This window comes from Sinohyriopsis cumingii, chromosome 6 (assembly GCF_028554795.1).
Source record: "Sinohyriopsis cumingii isolate HCF-2022 chromosome 6, ASM2855479v2, whole genome shotgun sequence".
Classification (NCBI taxonomy): Eukaryota; Metazoa; Mollusca; class Bivalvia; order Unionida; family Unionidae; genus Sinohyriopsis; species Sinohyriopsis cumingii.
The window spans coordinates 123337516-123358323 of NC_142966.1; the positions used below are offsets into that span (position 1 = coordinate 123337516).

The 20808-nt window shown below is 42.0% G+C and overlaps 1 protein-coding gene across 1 annotated transcript in view; it reads left to right on the forward strand.

The window, feature by feature from the left end:
* The window catches only part of LOC149797873 (glutamate receptor 2-like), a 179220-nt gene that overhangs the window by 82995 nt on the left and 75417 nt on the right, over positions 1–20808 (forward strand). The window contains exon 4 of the mRNA XM_089960812.1: positions 20299–20513. Within this exon, the coding sequence (XP_089816938.1) occupies positions 20299–20513 (215 nt within the window). The remainder of the gene's footprint in view (positions 1–20298; positions 20514–20808) is intronic.

A 20808-nucleotide genomic window follows, 5' to 3' on the forward strand; every position in this document is an offset into this window, starting at 1 on the left:
TTGTAAGTGGCATCATTAGCAGCCATCAAATGGAAAGCTGCACTGCTGCGATTCAGTCTCAAGCGGATATCCACCCCGTTCAGCAAATACTTTTCTTGCAACCACATCTCTAGATGCAAGCGATCCATCAGTTCCAAACTACGACTTCTAGCAATTTTCGTTCGTCGATCTACAAATCCCGTTAAATTTGAATCATTCTCAGCAATTGCAAGGTTGTCGAACTTAGTCGCTTTGTCAGGTTTCCATACCACGCAAGCATCCAGATGAGTGTTCTTGGCTTCTTTTCCGTACATCAAGAGATTTTCCAGGTAGGCTCGATAAGGGTAAATATCCATGCTGCTGCTTACCAGTTTGTTATTCAAGTACAAGTCCACTTCGCTAAACAAGGAATGCATGAAATTATTGACGGGAGCTACTGCTTCATCAGCGTCTAGGTTAGCGTTGGGTGGTTCGATCACTTTCACTTTCAAATACAGGTAACTGCTATTCAAATCGATGTAATCTTCGGGTTGTCCTTTGACTTCAAACTCGATAGGAGCGGAATCCGTCAAAGAGGAGACGGGATGAAATTCCACCCACTGGGATTCTTGCATTCAAGATTCTCGGTGCATCATTTTTTCTATTTCTCAATGATCGAAAACGTCTAAGTCTCGAACGGTTCTTCTTTTCTTTGCCTTTCTAGCTTTAGACGTGTGAAGTCTGAAGAAAGGATGTTTTCTTCGTCGTCTCTTTCTGCCTTGTCCTTGCTGAATGCCTGACTCAGTAGCGTGCAGGGAATTTATATGAGTTTCTCGTCGGCCTAAAAGGTCTTTACCCGTTTGCAACAAGACATTTTTGCCTGCCCTCAAGAAAGCTTCCTTGGGGTTTTGCTTGTCGATGATGACATTTTGGAGAAATTCTTTGTCTTGTGTCAGTGCGGCATCTTTCAAGGCGTGCAATCCGCGTGTCACCATCGGTTTCAACACTGGAGCCACCGAACGAAAGGCCGATTTCAACATATCTCCTAAACCGTGTCCTCGCTGTCGAGCAACCCCTCGGTACACTGGATACATGACTTACAACTCGTGAGAGAACCGTTTTCGAAAATGGAGTTTCACCGTGACTTTCCCTTTGGTGAATGGAATATTTTGTCCCAGATCTCCTTTTATAGCAATGTTGACCGTGTCCAAATAGGACTTGCTGACAGGCAAATAGTGAGGATGTACAAATTCACGGTGGACGTGATAAGTCTTTCCACCTTCCTCGTCAGCGTGCGTGGCAGAATCCACTTTGAAAGGAATGACACGCAGTAATGGCACGGAGGTGTGTCCCACCACGTTATACTCCACCACATCGGAGTACACAAACATCAAATTCAGTCCTTGGTTCAATTCTACCGGGGTACGAAAATACTTGACAAAAGAATCGTTGTCGGAAATGACTACTAATTGTTTTTCTTCTTCTTGTTCTACTTTCTTCTTCATCTCCATGTTCCCGCACAACATGGCAAACAATTCAGGACAAAATAAAAAAGACATGATTTTACCCACCTCAGGGAATTTCATCAGAAAGCGACGAGCTGTTTTGTGGTACTCCAGGGTGATACTTTTTTTGACACTCTCCAAAGCTTTCCAAAAACACGACATTAAACCTGGAAGCTATAGTGCTCACCAAATGTTGATCACTAAAATAATAGCCTGCGGGAATGAACAACTGATAGGTGGTCCACTTTTGATTTTTTGCGATAGGGGCTTTTTTATGTTATATTTGCCATGGGTATCCAAGTACAGTTGCATTTGCTCGTCATGAACTTCCACATAAAAAAAATTTTGATTGGGAAGGACATTGAGGACTTGGGTCGGGTGAATGATTTCTACTAAAGCCACTTCCCAATGGGCTTCGTGATCTAAAGGGATGGCCTGAGGTAATTTGGCCGTGTAACAACACAACGTGTTGTGGGGAAACACCTCCATGGAACTGTCACTGGGTAAGGTTAAGTAAAATTGGTTTTGGTGACTCATAATTCCAGAGTTCTGTGGCTGTCCGAGGGGTTACTGGACGTCAGAGGAGTGTCTCCGCCCAAAATGTGGTTATTGTTGTTGTTGGAGTGGTGACTGACACTGGCACTGGACACAAGGTTCCCGTTGTTCCAGTTCGAGGAGAATTTCAGGAAGGAATTGGGAGGCAGGTAACCGATGCAACTGCTCAATAAAATAGTCCACAATTGTTGGTCTCCTTGTTGCAAACTCAAATTGGCGATGGCTGCCCCAATGACACAATACACCACGAAGATTTGGCAGAAAAAGACGATTTGCGTTTTAGGCACACGTTCTCCACACCACACCCACAAGGGTTGTTTTTGTAAATCTTGCAGAGAAGAACTGGGTGAAGGAGTGGTCGACGTAGCTGCGTCTGTGTGAAAGGGCATGATGGTCACTTCTTTTTATAGTCGATGACTTGCGAAGCGTCGATCCAAGAATCAAAACTGGGTGGATATCCTTTCCAACGTCCTTGGACTTCCTTGACACGTCGTTTAACCACTTTACGAGTTCTGCGTTCGAGAATGCTTTCGATGTCGTACACGTCGTCTTCTTTTTTGGTGACACGTTGTAACTCGGGCAAATAAAACGTTCCTTTGAGCACTTCTCCGTTCATGTCTTCTAATTTATTGACGGCAGGATGACGGCCATGCACTCGTCCAGTGACACGAAACAATTCGGTAGTCCAGTTAGGTAAGTAACCTTTGTCGAAAGTGCGTTTGGTTTTGCCAATGCGCACCCAATCTCCTACGGTCAACACTCCATGTTTCTTGGGGACAACCCTCGGTGGGGACTTACCAAACAGGCGCTCAAACACCAACACTTCGTTCTCGGGAGTCACTTCTTGCGGGGCACGTCCAATGCTTCGATGGTAAGATTGGTTGTACGCTTGCACCAGGTGCGGTAAGATGTCGATGTACTTCAGAGTGTGGTGATGCGTAAAATATTTCCACATGCGTTCTTTCAAAGTACGTTGAAAACGTTCCACGATGCTGGCTTTGGTTTCAGGATTCTCGGTGGTAAAAAAATGAATGTCACGTTTCTTTAATTCTTTTTCGAAAGCTTGGTTCAGAAATTCGGTACCTTTGTCCGTTTGCCATCGAAGAGGGTGACGACCGCTTTGTTTCAACACCCGTTGCAGGGCTCGCACTAACTCGCTGCTCGATTTGAAAGTGAAGGGCACGACCCGGGCAAATTTGGAAAAGACGTCGATGACACAAAATAAATATTTGTAGCCGCGATTGTAGCTGGCCAAATGAGAGACATCGGCTAAATCGGCTTGCTATTGATGATCGATGCCTTCCACTCGGGTGCGACTTCTGGAAAACTTGAGTCGAACGGCTTTGTGTAAAGTGTAAGTAGCTTGTTCTTGTAACCATCGTTGCACTTGAGGTAAACGGAGACTTTTCAGTCGAGTTTTGGCAGCACGATACAATTTTTGAACTCCTGCGTAACCTGCAGGATGCGAGGGATCGTAGTAAATGCTGGCTAACACCTTCTCCATTTTTTTGTTTCTTAATAAGGCACCCACTCTTCGAGGATGCTACTTTGGGTGGGACGAAAGGGTGGTTTGGAAACGGATTTACGTGTCCGATGGGCTACGGGAGTAGAAGTCGAAGGTAGTGGTGGTGGAGGTGGCAATGGAATGGCTTTGGTCTTCTTTTCTTTTTTCACTTCTGGTTTCCCTTCTTTCTTTTTCACTTCTATCGAAGGAGGAGTGGACATCATCTTTTTAACCCAATCTTTCATTTCTTCTCGTTGGGGTGTGGGGGACGGGGTCAACAAGGACGCTGCAATCTTACTAGACATGGGAGCTGCTGACGGTATTTTAAACACTTCTCGCATCTCTTCTTCCTCAGGTCTTCGTGGGGTAGCGTCTCTGGTGACCCCTGGGGATGGTAGTAGTGGTGGTGGTGGTGGTGATGGTGCTGAACTTTTCATCAAGGTCTTAAAATCTTTCAGAGTGGGAAGAGCTGTTTCGTCTAAAGCTTTCTGGTGAAAGAGTTGGAGTCGTTGCAAGAGTTGACCGTACTTTTGAGATTTTCCTGTTTCGGACAAATCTTGGCGATCCATTAAGGACTGCAATTCGTGTTGTAACTGGGACATCTCGCTCAAATTGGGATTGGGAGGTAGATATGGGCTGCGTTGCTCTTGCCAACGATGGTATTCCATCCATCGTTTGTAAGGCACTAAAGCTAGTTTTCGTCCTTCCATGGGATGTCAGGGGTCGATTCTGAGATCTTGGGACTCCAGAGGGCCTTTTTATCTTGCTCCCATCAGTCCTCCCAACATGGTTCCCAAGACTCCTTTCAGTAATGGGCCTAACAAGAGGGGTAAAATTCCTCCACGTTGGACCAACAGCTTCTTCTTTTGTCCGATGGGAATTTTCTTTTGAACCATTTGGCGAAGAACGTGACGATGTTTGCCTAAGCATTGTTTCTGGTGTTTGGACAAAGGGATCGTGCCTTTCAAGACGTTCAAACAACATTCGCACACGGTATCGATGACCTCTTTGGAGGCTGATTGAATGAGTTTTTTTCGTAGGGGTGGAGAAGCTTTGGACAGGACAGATAACATGTCCTCTTGTTTGACTAAACGTGGAGGCAGTCCTTTCCTTTTCTTTCCTTGGGGTTGTTTAGAAGAGGGATGTTTTCTGGAGGGTGACATCTTCAGGAGCACCAAAACACTGATACCCCTACTCGGTCACAGACCTTTCTTATACTGGAACGCGTCGCCACTGATTGTCTTTACGTCGTATTAACTTCAGGACAGGCATGACACGTTGTGCAGGGGTACGTAACGGACTAAATCGAGCCAGTTCTTGCTTGGACAAATCCAGTAAACTTTGTAACATGCCCGATCTTTCTTGAACTTTGATTTTGGGAGAAGGTACTTTGTGAGCAGCAGCCACTGCCACTAAATTGGAGGGTCCTGCCACGGGGGAAGTTCTTCTTGGGGTCATCAACGGAGAAGTTCTTGGTGTGATCAACGTCTCCAACTACTCTTCAGTTCTTGGTGTCATCAAAGGAGAAGTGAATGAACCTGAGGCTACCGGAGACGCGGTCACCGTCGTTGCAGGTCGTGGTTTGCGAGTGTAAGGTTGCGTCCTGGCCGAAGTGCCTCTCTTGCGACTAGTTTTCTTCTGTGGACTTTTCTTTTTCTGGGGACTTTTTCTCTGTTTCTTTTTCTGGGGGCTTTTCTTTTTCCGAGGTGGTGACTGGTAAGAGGAGAGTCCCGCCACTGGAGAAGTTCTTGGAGACACGGGTCTCCTTGGGGACCTGGTCTTGACACCGAGGCTCTTTTCCTTCTTCTTGGAGCTTCGTTTGACTTTTTTCTTGGGGAGAAGTTTGGGAGCATTAGGATCCCATCTTAAGAGAGAGCGAATGATGACCCCTCCTAGAGTACCGTTCCCTCCAGGTTTCAAAATGATTTGTTTTTTGGTTTGAGTGTCGATGCGGGGATCGGCCAGTTGGGTCAAAGCGACTTTGTTTCGATCAAAAAAGCGTTTGGTTTGATGAGGAATTTGAATGATCCCTTGTAGTAATTGACGTGCTGTCACCGTGAACCATCGTAAGACTTCTTTGAGACTAGCTTCTAAGACACGAGCTCGTATTTGTGGATTTTTTTCTCGACTGATGTCATACAAGGCACGAATCAATTTGACGGGAAGATGCGACTGAAGGCACGTCATGTTCAAACTGTGTGAGACAGACGAAAAGTGTCTGAGGTTTTTATAGATTTTTTTGTTGAGTGAAATTAAGTCGAGGACGGAGACGTGTACAGGACAGGCCCTCCGTCTTGGCACCAGTGGTGAAACAAGTGGGTACGAAATCGCAAATCATCGGGGGTCGTAGGTTTCAAATCGACGAGTAAATAGGCGTGTGGAGTCTGAGTGGCATCGTCGTACGCCTGAGGCAGCCAAGGCGTTCCTAACTGTTTGGCTGAGACTTGCACTTGCGATTTATCTCGAGGGCTTTTAAACAAGACCACGTAATGCGCATTGAGACTGATGGTGCGATGGGCTTTACTTTGTTGAAACAAATTTTGGGTGATGTAAACGACACTGGCATTACGGTGATGCCCTTTGCGCGTGAACCACAGTTTAATTTCTTCTTCGTCTTCTCCTAACATGTCGTCGAAAATGACCAAATGGGTTTGACGGGAGTCAGAGACGATGCCGTCGTCTTCTTTAGGAATGCCTTCCACAAACACGATGGAATCGCCTTGACTTTCTCGCAAGAGGCTGTACGCCGATTGCCACTCTTTGTAACACCACACGATGCGTTGAGGTGGACGATCGATCAAATGATGTTTATGTTCGATCAAACGTTTGACGAATTCGGTTTTGCCTGAACCGCTAGGTCCAGCAATGAGGATGTTAAAGGGATGGCGAAGATACAAAGCCTCCCAACTGGCACGATCTAAGTGTTCGTCGATGACTTTGAGAGTGGAGGAAGAGGGAGCAGAGCCAGCAGTGGTAGCCATGGTGTCAGGAATATCACTTGTGACACGAAAACAAACAAGACAAGAGTTTATATACTTTTTTCAGGACACGTTTATTGAATGTTTTAAACATGAATACGAAAGACAAAAATACATAAAAGCCAAAGGCTTAAGTACAACGATAAAAGGCACATCAAAACCATCAACGTAGAATAGAAACAAGTTTCTGTACGACATGTTTTGGGTAATGTTCTGACCAGTTCTATAGGGGGTAAGGTTACACAAGTGTCCTCCCGAAAGGGTCTTTCAGGCATGTCCACGACAGTCCTGTCCTGGGTGACGGGTTCTTCTGGCACTGTCACTAACACAGGTTGAAAAGTAACTTTTTCCTTGAACAACTCTCATGCATACTGGGCCACTTCTTGGGTCCATGCCTCAAATCCCCCTTTTTTCCAGTCACGGACATCTGTCCAATGGGGGTGTAAGTCACAAGCTACACACACGTCGTCATACACGTCTTCGGTAGCTAAAAGTTGACGAATCTTTTTTTCCCGTAGAGGTCGAGAAGTATCCAGATGAAAACGCAAGGCTTTGAGCAAAAGGATTCTTTCGTGACCATTTAAGGCCATTGAGGTGGTAAGTACTGATCGTAAAGAGTCCACAAGGAATCGGCTGGCAAACGAAATCCCAGAAAACAAGTCACTAAGACACACACTATGCGTCGTCCCAAATTGAATGGATACAGTTCTTGTAATAATTGATCATAATGATCCACGGTTTGAATATGGTCATTGAGTTCCTTCCACGGAATCTGTTCAATCACTTGTGACATAAGCCGTGGCATGGATTCCTGATTTTATAGTCTCTTTATTTCGGAAGCAATAAAGGTACTTTCTAACTAGACATCTTCGTTCTCCAGTAGGGAATCTAAATCTTGCATACTGTAACCTACACTTCAGAGTTTGTTTAGATGTTTCGTCTTCCGCTAAGCAGATTCCGTGTAAAATATGTTGGTAATCCTTTAACTCGTCTTCTTCAATGCGTTGCTCTAGGTGAATCTCGAAGTAACCAAAATTATGAACATTTAGTTCATTCAGTAACTGAAAGTGTTGAACAAGGTCTGACCACTGAAACAATTTCTGACGAATCAGTCCTCTTATACCATTCAGGTACCAGTGGTTAAAGATCTGGTGACGTAACGGATGCAATTGTTCTTTACGTTTGACTTGTATTTTGACCAGCTCTCGGTAAATGCGTTCTCTCAACTCCACAGGCAAAGCACGAATGTTCTCTTGTAAAGTATCCATGAATAGGTCGTACTAAATCCTCTTTTGTCTGACACAAGAAATGTACCGTTTGCACAGACATGGTTTTACTTCAGTGTCGAATTTAAATCGTTTAGTCACTAATTTACACATTACAATTCGTTCAGAAGTTTCCTCGTTCACTAAGTTGACATTGTGTAAAAGATGTTGGTAATTCGTTAACTCTTCCTCTGGAATTCGATGCAGTAAGTTTACAATGTAGTAGATAGAATCATCAATAACAAATCAATCCTTTTTAAAACTAGGGGATCGTTGATCAATGTCCAATGGAACACTTTCAACTGAATCAGTCTTTGTATAGCATTCAGGTACCAGTGGTTCAAACACCGGTGACGTAACGGATGCAATTGTTCTTTACGTTTGACTTGTATTTTGACCAGCACTCGGTAAATGCGTTCTCTCAACTCCACAGGCAAAGCACGAATGTTCTCTTGCAAAGCATCCATGAATAGGTCAGTCCGTACAATTCACAATCTTCTCCTAGAGCAAAAGTAATCCACATAGTGAGTAATTTCTGACCACTGCCATTCAGGGTAACGTCCAAGAATCTCATTGAACTCTTTTGATGTAAACGGTCTAGAGTGATATAATAGGATGAATGCACACTTGACCCAGAGAAATCAAACACATTGATTAATTTTTTTCACTTTCCTCTTGTGAATTTCTCGGCATAAAAGTTCTACAGTTACCCATTGAGATTTCACTCTGGCAAGTCCCTGCCAAACTTCCTTGTAAATCTTCTCTTGCAGTTCTTTAGGCAATGATTCAATATCGCTTTGGAAATGAAGTTTAAATACTGGTCTCGGTGATGTCCAACATTTCACTCCTAGCCAATCTGGTTTCTTCTTCTTCAACGACATGGTAAGTTACTTTAATGTCTCGGTCCCACTAAGGGTAAGTAATGACAATTCGGTGACCAACGAGCACGTTCTAGGTAGGCCGAATCTTGTGGTTCCCAGTGGTGAAGTGACACGCCGCAACTGAAGCACTTGACTTTATCCCCTTCACCCAAGTAGAAAAATCCGGCTCTGGCTAATTCTTCGGGGGTCGGTCCTCCCAGATACTTAGGCCATTTTCCTTTGAACGATTGAAGACGATTTTCAAAGTCGCAGTATTCCGACAAACGTACAGGGAACGAATATTCGTCTCTCACAGGTTCGTTTCGATGAGGGTTGGGTGACATGGACAGGAGTTTGCTCAGGGCTGGATGACATCCGTAGAGGGGTAAACGTGAAGGTGAACATCCACCTTTAAAACGAAACCCAGTAAAGTGTCCAAGAGGACGAGCGGCATCGCTTTCGCATCCCTCAGGTTTGACACGCACAGCATCACTTTCCATGATAGGGTAGTGAGAACAAAGTTCCCATGATGCTTTACGGAATCGCTAAGGTCACAACGTACAGCATCGTTCCCATCGCAAGGCTCACAATCGCATTCCACTTCAGAAGCCCCAAACCTGAATTATGCCTTTCTGAACTTGTTTTGTGTTTCTCTGAAAGTATTCATCTTGTTCGCTTGGTCTTGGTAGTCACAATGAACTATCGATCTTGCCTAGGGTTCCTTTTTATATACAGACCAACACCGACGTGTCCATACGGTAAGTTGAAATGATTGGGAAGTCGCACTCGCTTCTGGTACACGATTTGATAGACTTTTTCCAAGGGTCGACTGACGATGTGGTGAGTGGGTAAACGTACAATCTTGTTGGGCTGATAGGTGGTCACTTTAAAGTGTTCATCTTCTCTAGACTGCAAAGGTTCTTTCAATATGCCAAAGTTCACCACTCGACTGGTACGATAATTCAGAGTCAATCCTTTCACTTTGCACTTCGTGTGCACTTCTCATTGTTTGTCCCGGTATTCGTAGCCGTAATTTTTTGGACCGCCACTGAGGAAACTTAGAATCTTGTCGTCGGGGTGCTCGTCTGTCCAGGCTCCTAAACGGTCTCCTTCGATGTCAGGGTGCTGTTGACTCGGGTGATGGATGTAAATGCAACTGTCCGTGTCAAAGTACAGGACACGTTCCCCTAACAGTTCTAAAGCTTCGTACAGTTTTAAGCGAGCATGAGCTGTCACGTAAGCCGCAATGATGACATTTCCAAAGGGGTCGTCTTCTACAAAGTCCAGATCATTTTCGTAATTGACCAATATTAAATTCTCGCGAACGACGTCCACCTGTTTGATGAATTTGGTTTTGTCGTGAATCATCTGGAAGTAGCGGGAAGGTTCTGTCAAATACTCCGTCTTGGGTAAACACGGGCGTTGTGCCATTTTACCCCACAAGCAATTTAACATCACTTTGGCAAACGATCGCCTGCCTTCGTTTTCCTCGATGTGATCTAAAGTGATACCTTCTTGTGCCCAGTATTTCTCTTTGAATGTCTTTTGGTCTTCGGGAGTGTGACACCAGGAAGGATAGCCACTGGCTTCTTGCTTCAGTTTCAAAATGGCATCCACGTAGTCTGCGAAAATGCCTTTCTGCGTGGGGTCACCCTTGTGGTATTGTTGTGTCTTGGGAAAGTGGCAAATTTCGTACACTTCTAACAGTTGGTATCCCATGTCCAGAGCTTTGAACAATTCTACGCTGACCCAGGTTCCCGTCAAGGCCCGTTCTTCCTGGGTGTGCTGACAAGGTTGATCTTGGTTGCACGTTTCGGCACAAGTACGGCACAAAGGAAACATTAGTTTGCCTTGGCAATGGTGAGGTAAGACGGGATGGTACAAGTCCGTGGGAGGCAAAACTTTACACTTGATCAGACCTTCGTATTGTCGAATGTTTTTCAGGTCGATGTGTTCCGTGAACAATTGTGGGTTCCCTGTAGGAAAGCGACAATATTTGCATACGTAGGGATACAGCGAACACACGTCCAAGTATTTGATTTCTTCTCCTTTCTCTTCGTCGGCTTGGTACAGAAAACAGGTGGCATTGGTCCTTCCTCCGTACAAACTATCCCTCGGGTTCAGGGGGTCCATGAACTGGTAACTTTCCACGAGGCGTTTAAACTCGAGATCGGTTTTCAAACGGTGATCGTACTCGTGTTCCCACATTTCCACCACTTGGTATCCTTCCTGTTCTAATTTTAGGCGTCGCTGACAAGTGGTCTGGTACAAGTCTTCCATGGTTCGTTGTAAAAACTGATTTTTAGTGCCACGATCAGGGTAACAGACGGGGCATCCGTGAAATAAGCAACCGTTAAACTCGTAAACGATCTTGGGGTTTTCTAAGTCCCAGCCATCGACCGAATGTGTTCCAATGGTCTTTATGCCCCCTCCGTTGCGGGCATGCTGAATCCATTTGTCTTCCTTGTCGCACAAGTAATGTAACCAGCGTAGGGTTTTGACCGAGTATGACTGATGACAGCCACGGTGTTTTCAGGCATGAATCGTTGCCGGTACACTAAGGAACACGCTTTGGCAATGGTGCAAGCTTCTTTAAAAAGATGGACCCCTCCGTGTTCCATGAACAGTTCTCGAAATTTTCCACATCATCGTTGTAAAATGTCCACGTCGGAACGACAATACTTTAAAATTTCTTCCTGAAAGTCAAAAGGGTCTGAGGCGTGAGCCTGGCACCAAGCCTAGAAAGCGTCTCGTTGTTCGGTACGCATGTTGCCAGGGTCGTAATAGTGAGCCTCAGGTAAATGGGGTAGAACGGCGTGTTGATTGGCTTCGGTATTGAAAAAGAGTGGAAAGTACCCTTTAGCCATTTCTGTCATTCCAAACGTTTTAGGCATTCGGCTCAAAGGCATGGCCAAGTAACTCATCGAATCTTTAAACTGTACTTGTCCCACTTGCATGAAAATGATTTTGGCTCCGTTCAAAGTGACTTTAGGACGCTCGGTGCCTTGTTCCGTATAGTATCTCAAAATAAACTGTCCATCGTATCCGGAGAAATTGTGAGCCATCACCGTGGCATGACGATGACAACCTCCGTAACATTCCATGTCCTCTTGGCTCCACGTCTTGTCGATGGGGTCTAAGACCCATCGGGCGAAATCGGCTAGCGTGTTCGGTCCCCGAAAGATTTTTTCACGCCGTCCGGGAATCTTACTGCAGTGAGGGCAATGACTGAAGATAGGTTCTTGAATGCACTTCTCGCACGCTCGATGAGCCACGCAGAAATTAGGAATGTGAATACCGGTCTCTTGCATGCATTCGAAATCGAAAAAGATGAAATTGTCTTTCTTCTTGTGTCCATCCTCTTTCTCTGGTTGGGATTGGTATTTTTGCACGTAGCATTGATGTTCCAAGTCCACGATGTGGTGACAAATGTGACATTTTTTCTTTCCTGAACATACGTGTGCCTTGGCATTATTGGTACGTATGCCTTGTCCACACGTAGGGCACAATCTCAACAGTTGACAAGCACATTTCTGCTGTGAACCTTGCGTCTTCAAATGTTCTTGGTAACAGGCAGGGCTGACAAACGTGCGCAGACAAGCAGAACAATGCACTGGTTCTTGCCCTTCGTTCAGACAGGGTGGAGAGGCCAAACATCCTGAGCATTTCGATCCACAATGCTTGTGTTGTTCTCGATTGTTATAGCCATAGTCACATTTCTCACAGTAATATCTGTATCCCAGGAATCCAGTGATACTGTTGTTGTTGTTGCAGTGTTTAACGCCATTTTTCAGCACACGATAGGCTATACATGGCGGCCAGTATTAATGGTGGAGGAAGAACCCGGGAAATCCCCAGAAAGAACCACCGACCCTCGAGAAGCTACTGGCATGCTTTCTCACATACCCACATTGGCCGAATCCGAGACTCGAACCTACGCAGACAGAGGTGAGATGGCAGTGATCTGTAACGGAGAGCGCGTTAGACCACTCGGCCCCCCCCCCCCCCGGTGATACTGGTAAGTATCGAAATGTTCATCGTGATAATCGACATGAATGTATTTTCCATCCTTAAAGTCTTTCCCTCGAAACAACAGAGGCCCACGCATTTCTTGAGGGTGCACTTTCAAGGTGTAGCGTGGATCTAGGACATCTTGCAATGTTTGCATTTCAGGAATGCCACAGGGTGTGTCTTTGGACAGGCCGGCTTGTTGTAACAGGAGTTCTGCTTCACTTCGTTGTTTGGCTCGGTCCGATTTTTGAATAGTTTTCCAGGCTCTTTTCCATTCTGCCGTGTCATTCTTGTTAGCATAGGTTCGTCCCACCACGATAGCCCTGGCTAAACACATCTGGTCTTGAGGGCTGTGAATTCGGACGAGACTCTTTTTGGTGCTGCGAAGGTCGTTCACCAATAAGATCTTTTTGCGGCCAGTCCCTTGAGGAGGAGAGACGTGGGTCATATCCAGTGTGGCTTTTCCATCGGTGATGTCAAACTGGTCATTGGATTGTTGCACGTGTTGAATCTTGTCCATGACTTTGGAAGCGGTCAATTCTGCAGGGCTGCTAAACTCGATCCAAACAAGGGATTTCAAGCCGTCGTGTTGTATGGAAAGTCTCAAGCGATCGTCTTCTTTGGGTTGACATTGTCGCTTGAGTGTGGTGAGTAAAGAATCCCACATCTCGGTGATGAACCCTTCTGCTTTCTCTAACGGTACTTCGGACTTGAAATCTTTAAACTTCACCGTGTATTTGTAAGCCGTGGTTCTAAATTTTCTAGAGGGACGCTTTTCCGTCTCTTGAATGGAATATTACTTTTCAGGGTTGACTAAGGGTGGTGAACTTTGTTTAGAGGGTTTGAATTCTGGTTCACTCATGTCCTCTTCAAAATCACTGGCATGAATTTGTGCCAAGACTTCAGCCCTGGTACGAGGCGATAGATCACGTTTCTGCCTCTTACTTTCTTCTTCTTTCTTCTCAAATGAATTGGATCGTTTCATCTTGATAGCAAAACCTCAAATGACTAAAGTTTAAACACCATTGACTAATTTATAGTCATGGCAGACCAGCGTATATAAAAGGGTGTGTGTCTTGTCCTTTCACTATTCATTTCACTCTCAAACCGAGCACAACGATGGAAGAGACTACGCAAATCGAAAGTTTCATCAGAGCTTTGCGAGGGGTCATTAGAAAATTCTCTTCAGACCAGCCGACGGACTACTCTCCTTCCTTACGAGATAAAAGTCAAGATACTTGCTATATCTGTCAGAAGAAAGGGCATTGGTCTTCAGAGTGTCCAGACCGTCAAAAAAGAAAAAAAAAGGGGTTAGAAAAGACAAAAGTCAAGATACCTGTTATTATTGTCAAGAAAAAGGACATTGGTCTCCAGATTGCCCAAAAAAGAAACAAGAGGAGTCAGAAGAAGAGAGGGATTCTTCAGAGGAAGAAGAAGACGAGGAGGAAGAAAGCAGACAGGTGAAGAAAAAGAAACAGGAGAAGAAAAGAAGAAGGGAAGAAAGTGAGGAGGAAGAGGAGGAAAAGACTGTGACGGTGAAGAAATTCAAAAATCAGAGAGACTAAACAATGAGACAGAAGAAGTCTATGAACTTTTTAAAGTGCTCTGTTGTGAATTATGAATTGGATTGTAAATATTTATAAAAGAATAAATTAGGTATAAAAAAGGTAAGTGTCTTTGGGTTTTGATTTTAAAATAAGAACGTACACTCATACACACGTACTATAGGGGTAAAATGGGGTTTTTTTTGAGTTATTGGCAATTGAAAGTCTATCTCTTTTCGAGAGACGTGGGTGGCCCTGAAAAGGGCCTTTGGTTTTTGGTGTAGGGGTGAGTTTAAGCAATCAACTTTAACTGCCTTAAGCCTTTGCCACGGCCGAGGCCTACTTCTGGACTGCGTACTGTTGATGATGATGATTTGGTTGAAATCACTAAGGGTGGTACGGTAGGCTTAGTCACAGGGTTGGAGTGTTTAGCTCGGGAAGGTCGTATTCTCTTCGGTCGTAATAAAGAAGTCTGATACATTTGTTTCAGACTTCTTAACTCCGCTAAAATGTCTAACAGTACCGTGACCGTTTGATTTTCACACCCTTGTTTCTTTGCTGCTGCTTCTTGTTGTTGTTGTTTTTTTTCTTACCTCTTCTTCTTGCTGTTGTTGCTGTAGAAGAAAAGCTTGTTCCGCTTCCTTTTGCTGTTGTATAAATTTCTCCAATTCTTCTTTCTGTCTCTGTCTAAAATTCTCCACGTGCGGTAATGAAGAAGGTGACGAAGGTTCCGGAACAAATTCTTGCGAGGTAAGAAAATCCACAAAATCCCAATTTACCTCTTCTGAAAGTAAGTCCGGGTTCCCTTGGGTGGTCTCCACTGCTGGTGCACCCCAATGGATCGTTTTCTGAGTTTCCGTCATGTTGAATAACTGTCGCATGAATTGACTGCGCACAGGCGCTAGCGAATCTATATAGACCACGTGACGTCACAGACTGCTCTCTTCGGATTGGATGCGGGCTGACTGAATTTTGTAACGCGTGTTTGGATTGGTCAACAAACTCAATCCGTTTCAATCCTTCCTTTCCCTATAAATAAGTGCAGTTTACTGCATTGATTCACCTGTTCTCGGCGCCTCAACATGTGGACCGACGTACAATCTTCCACGCTTATGTCTTCGATGATGTTCCGGACGGACATACCAATGTATGTCCGATCCAACTGGACAGTTATCCACAGGACAGACACCAGCCTGTGGATGCGAAGAGTCTATGTAGAACGTCAAGGATGCCTCAAAAGAGTCCTGATTTACTGTCCTGCAGTCAGGCGCAGCCTAAGGACAAGAAGAAGACCAATGCAGTGCCATTTATGTTAATATATCTTAATATTAACATAAAACCCAAAAGCCCTTTTCAGGGCCACCCACATCTCTCGAAAAGAGATAGACTTTAAATTGCCTACCCCTTTTTTTATATTTTTTTTATTTTAAAAAAAAACAAAAAAAAATTCCCATGTTAAATTCCCCTTGTCCCTAAAATTGCTTTTTTCTCCCATGTTAAATTTCCCTTGTCCCTAGACAAGCCCAAAATCTATTCCCATGTTAATTCCCATTGTCGCTAAAGTGGCCCAGGGGTTTTCGTAATGTTAAATTCCATTGTCGCCAAAGTGGCCCGGGGGTGTTTTTAATGCTGATTCCCATTGTCGCTAAAGTGGCCCACTTCACTACTCACGGTAAACAGGTATCTTATAATTCTATGATTTTTTAAAATAAAAATTGTTTACAGTTTGGTTTCATTTATAATAAAGATCTAAACTCCAATCATGTGAGATATAATTTAAACATTGGATGGCTTTTTCTTCCTAGTTCTGAGTACAGTGTCTGAATATATTTACTTTGCTGAGTGTGGTATGTTTCCTAATTCGTTCTACGCTTTTTCAATTACATTCCCCAAAACTTGGCATCCGTAAAGAAAATGTAGCCAAAATATTATTATCAAAATGATGCTATTAAAAATCGATGATATGTAGGTGACATTTCCATTTAAATAGGAGATGTATTGTTTCTTTTGTTGTTGTTGTTCAACGTTGGGTTTCATAGCTTTAAATCATTATAGGGTTTTGAAAAAAAAGACACCAAAGTTCTTAAGGTCATCACATGTAGACGGCATTATATGATTGGTGTTGCTATTTGGATTTGACACCATTTTTCAGCGCATGATAGGGTATACATGGCGGCCAGAATAACTGGTGGAGGAGGAACTCGGGAAAATCTCGGTGAAGACCACGGACCCGTAGCTACTGGAAAGCATTTCCACATACCCACGTTGGCCCAGCCCTAGACTCGAACCCACGCTGAGATAGGTTTTAGACTACTAGGCCACTCGTGATCCCTATTTTTAAGAAGCTTAAATTCAAACCAGTGCAAACCTATCCGTTTAACTTGTATCAATTTTTTTGTATTTGTTTTTTGTTGTTAAGAAAGTTCACATTACATTTCCAAAGTCGGAAAAAATACACTTACTTAAGAGAAAGATTATGTACAATTTGTGGTTCCATTTCGTGTTATTTGTTGAAATTATCAGTGCAAAAGTCTGACATGTCTAGCAGTTATGATATAGAGGGACTTATTAAAGATTTCCAAGGCTTGACACCTGCTAGAGAGCATGCCATAAATACCCTGTTTAAAAAAAAGCTAAACTGCAAACAACATATTCCCTGAGCTGCGGTCTGATAATATGCCAGTGGATTAGTGTTTATGTTGCTTGTTCAACTGATTAAACATTACAAATCCGGATGTGACCACGCAATATACGACGGCAGATCTGGGTGTACTATTTGAGGCAGGGCTGGATCTATAAGCGAGTATGTATGGTATCTCAAAATAACAGACATCTAGAGCAGCAGAGAAGTGTTTCCTGATTGTTCCTACAAAACTAGCTGGAGCACGTGATATACTAAAGACTATTTATTAGTAGTAACAACAATGGCAAATATATGAAAAAGTGTTGGGTTTTTTTTACCTATTAAAATGTGTATGATTCCACAAGTAATAATCACGTGGATTAGTATTGCAAATGTTTTCAAGGCTTTTCATTCACATAACTGTGTAGCTTATAACTCCAGATTTAAAGAGGGATATAAGTATGCGTAACTCAACGATGATCATCAGTATTTTGAAACTGGTTCATTTGGCTCACAAAAACTTCATAATTTTTTTTTAAATTTATTTATGCTACGCTATTTACTAAATGATAGAACAGGCTGTATTTTGTAAATTGCAGACTTAAAATTACTTTCAGTTAAGCGTTTGATTAAATATAACGTTCATAATATAGAAACATTAATTTAGAATAATTAAAGCTGAGATATTAATGCACGAAGGAATGATAATTAGATTAACTTTCTGCAGAAGTCATTACATTAAGTGTAATACTGACATTATTACAGTGCATATTGTGTGATTGAGATCATAGTCGATTAGAAACACACCTAGCCCAATGTTCACTAAATAATTTGAGGACAAACATCAAGTTCCAGACTCAAATCCCAAACTGTTGTGCAATACTTGAAGTATTCCCATATAATAGAAATATAACATGCTATGTAACTGAAATTTAGCATGTTATGTAATTGATATTTAGCATGCTATATAATGGAAATTTATCATGCCATGTAATTAAAATTTAGCATTCTATATAACTAAAATGTATCATGCTATGTAATTGAAATTAAGCATACTATGTAATTAAAATTTAGCTTGCCGTGCAATTAAAATTTAGCATGCCATGTAATTGAAATATAGTATGCCATGTAATTAGAATTTAGCATGATATGTAATGGAAATGTAGCATGCCATGTAATGGAAATTTAGCATGCGATGTAACTGAAATTTAGCATACTATGTACTTGAAATTTAGCTTGATATGTAATGGAAACCGTATTTCAGTTTATATAATTACTTTTTTGCGGTTGTTGTCAAAACGAGTAGCAAAATTTCGGATTGAAATAAATTACTTGACCACACCGAATTCGAAAGGAAATATTACAATGCGTAAATCTTCTTTGCAGTACTTCGCTGAATTTGATATCAATGCATGGTCGTCTACTAATGTGCACTAAGGGCCACGAACAATGCACATGACTGCAGATATATTGTGTGTCATTTAACAATAAAATTGAATTAGGTATTTTTTTTAACGACGGACTAAAAGTCTGTGCACTCATTTCTTTGACCCAAATTCACGTTTCATCATTTTCTATTACCTATTGGCAGTGTAAATTACCGAGCGATTATAAAATGTAAATCTGGAGGAAATATTAGCAATCTTTGTACACATTTCAAACAAATTGTAAAAAATTTATATATACATACGAAATATCGGGTTGAAAATCTCTAACGAATATTGTTACTGATTTCATTCGGTGAGCAACATACAATAATTCCATCCATACAAATTGTCCGAAGATAGAGTAAACTGTATAACTCTTTTATAAAAGAAACACGTCGCATATTGAGAGGATATTTGCTTGTTTTGAGAATAACGGATATATTTCCTTGAGCTCGTGAAAACTCGGTATTTTCACGAGCGACGAAGCCAGCCACGAGTGAAAATACTTACATTTTTTTGCCACGAGATAAAGTAGTTCGGTTATTCACTCGGAGCTAGCACTTTTTCATTTTATTTTATGCTCAAACATATTGGCTAGCATTATTTATAGCACACCGAAGTAGCAGATTTTTTACTATATCCTCCGCTATTATTAATGTCAGCAGTTTGCCGTTTCTGTTCTTTGCTGAGTTGTGTACATTCACAAAGAATAATTACATAGTATCATAATTCTTCTTCTCAATTGAAGATTAAACATCACATACAAAAATGATAACCACTAGACCACGCAAGCGTCATTCAGCAGTTTTATGAGTTCTTGATTATAATGTTATCAATGTCTTTTGACGGGCATTAAAAAAATATTTATCGTTTTTCACTCCAGTGAAATATCAAAATTATTTCTCGCAGAAAATCCAGCAATTCACGGCCTAGCATGAAATAAATGTAATTCATGCTGGCAGAGTATGAGGCTTTTAGGATTCATGTTTTTTATTAATGAATAAATTAACTTCTTAGCTTGTGGTTAACTCCTTGATCATGGGGGCTCGAAAATCATTACACGTAATCGCTATATGCTCAAATATGACCTGTGTTATAAATGATTCATAATTTATTTGCAATTTATATCCAAATAGGAACACAATCATTAGTTAAGGTTAAAAAGTTGTGAGTTGCTGATGTTTCAATTTGTATGAAAAACTGCACTAACATTAATGGCTTTATTCATTCAGTTATCAGCGAAGACTTCCAAACATCACAAACATTACTCAGTGTTTTATTTTTTATTTCACTATTGATGCTTTTCTTTAACATGACATTATTTCACGTTTGTTTTACTCTCTTATTATTTTCACCTGACTATTGCTTTCTATCTTTAACATGCCATGGTGTATTCAAACTTGGCGCTGGCATCACCGTAGTTATCATTTGAAATTCTTTCTTTATGGTACGTCATCCTATGAAAATTTAAGGTCATTCAGCGGCAATATGTATGTTAGATTGAAATGTAGTTTGTTCACCTTGTTCATAGTGCATGTCATTCCCTGTGTCATTGTCTACAGAATACACAGTAGTATACATAAAATTAATTGGAAATTTTTAGTAACCTGGTAAGAGAGTATAAAACTCACCAGACGGTGCCTTTCATCCCAGCCCAGATGTTTTCTACTGTCCCAGTATAATTTCATACTGGATCACTAGTAAGTTATGTAATCAGTGACATTAACTCAAATGACCTTAACTGTCTCTTTATTAAATTTTTATGCGTGATTTTCACGAGGGGGCAGACGGATAAATGTTTATAGACTTAGTGACAAAGTGACACCAATACTGTCGTCATGTCACTGTAACCTGATATTTTCTCTCGTCTTCATCTGATATAGCATCAAACCAGGTCATCACATGGTACAATCTGACCGATGACAATTCTGAGGTGGGATAAATGTCACTCCTTTCATTTTGATTTTATACGCCTCTGAATTTCCCCAAAAATATTTGTTCTGCAAGTATTCAGATTCCATAACTAATATATCAAAAGATTCAAAACCCTACAGTGGATTATTTTCAGGTTTGTACAGCTTACAAGAGATACTGAAGTCCTTGCAGCTTCATAAATACCCTGTCAGAGTTCGATTAAGGCAGATACAGAATGTGAACCAAGCCCATGAAGATTTGAGAGCACTTGATAAGCAGTTACCGGACCCAGAGAGCGACAGCATAGCAGAAAAATATATCGTTCTGAATCTCTCCACAGAATCTGCTTATGAGGAAATCTTAAAACAGGTAAAAGTAAATATAAACTAGGTTAGTTATTATAGTGGTCTTTTTTATGTAAATGATATAAATGGTACAGTCTTACAAATCTACTAAGATATTCTAAGGGGGAAGGGGGGTTTAAAGGAACAGTCAATGGAAGTTTTTAATATATTCAATATTTGTAATTGGACTCACATATAGCAATGTGTAAGATACATGTGTGCATACTTTATTAAACCGGCATTCATTCTTAAAAGATCAAAGCTTTAGCTGATGGCTAGACATGATTTCATTGCTCTTCCAATGAACAGTAACGAAAATA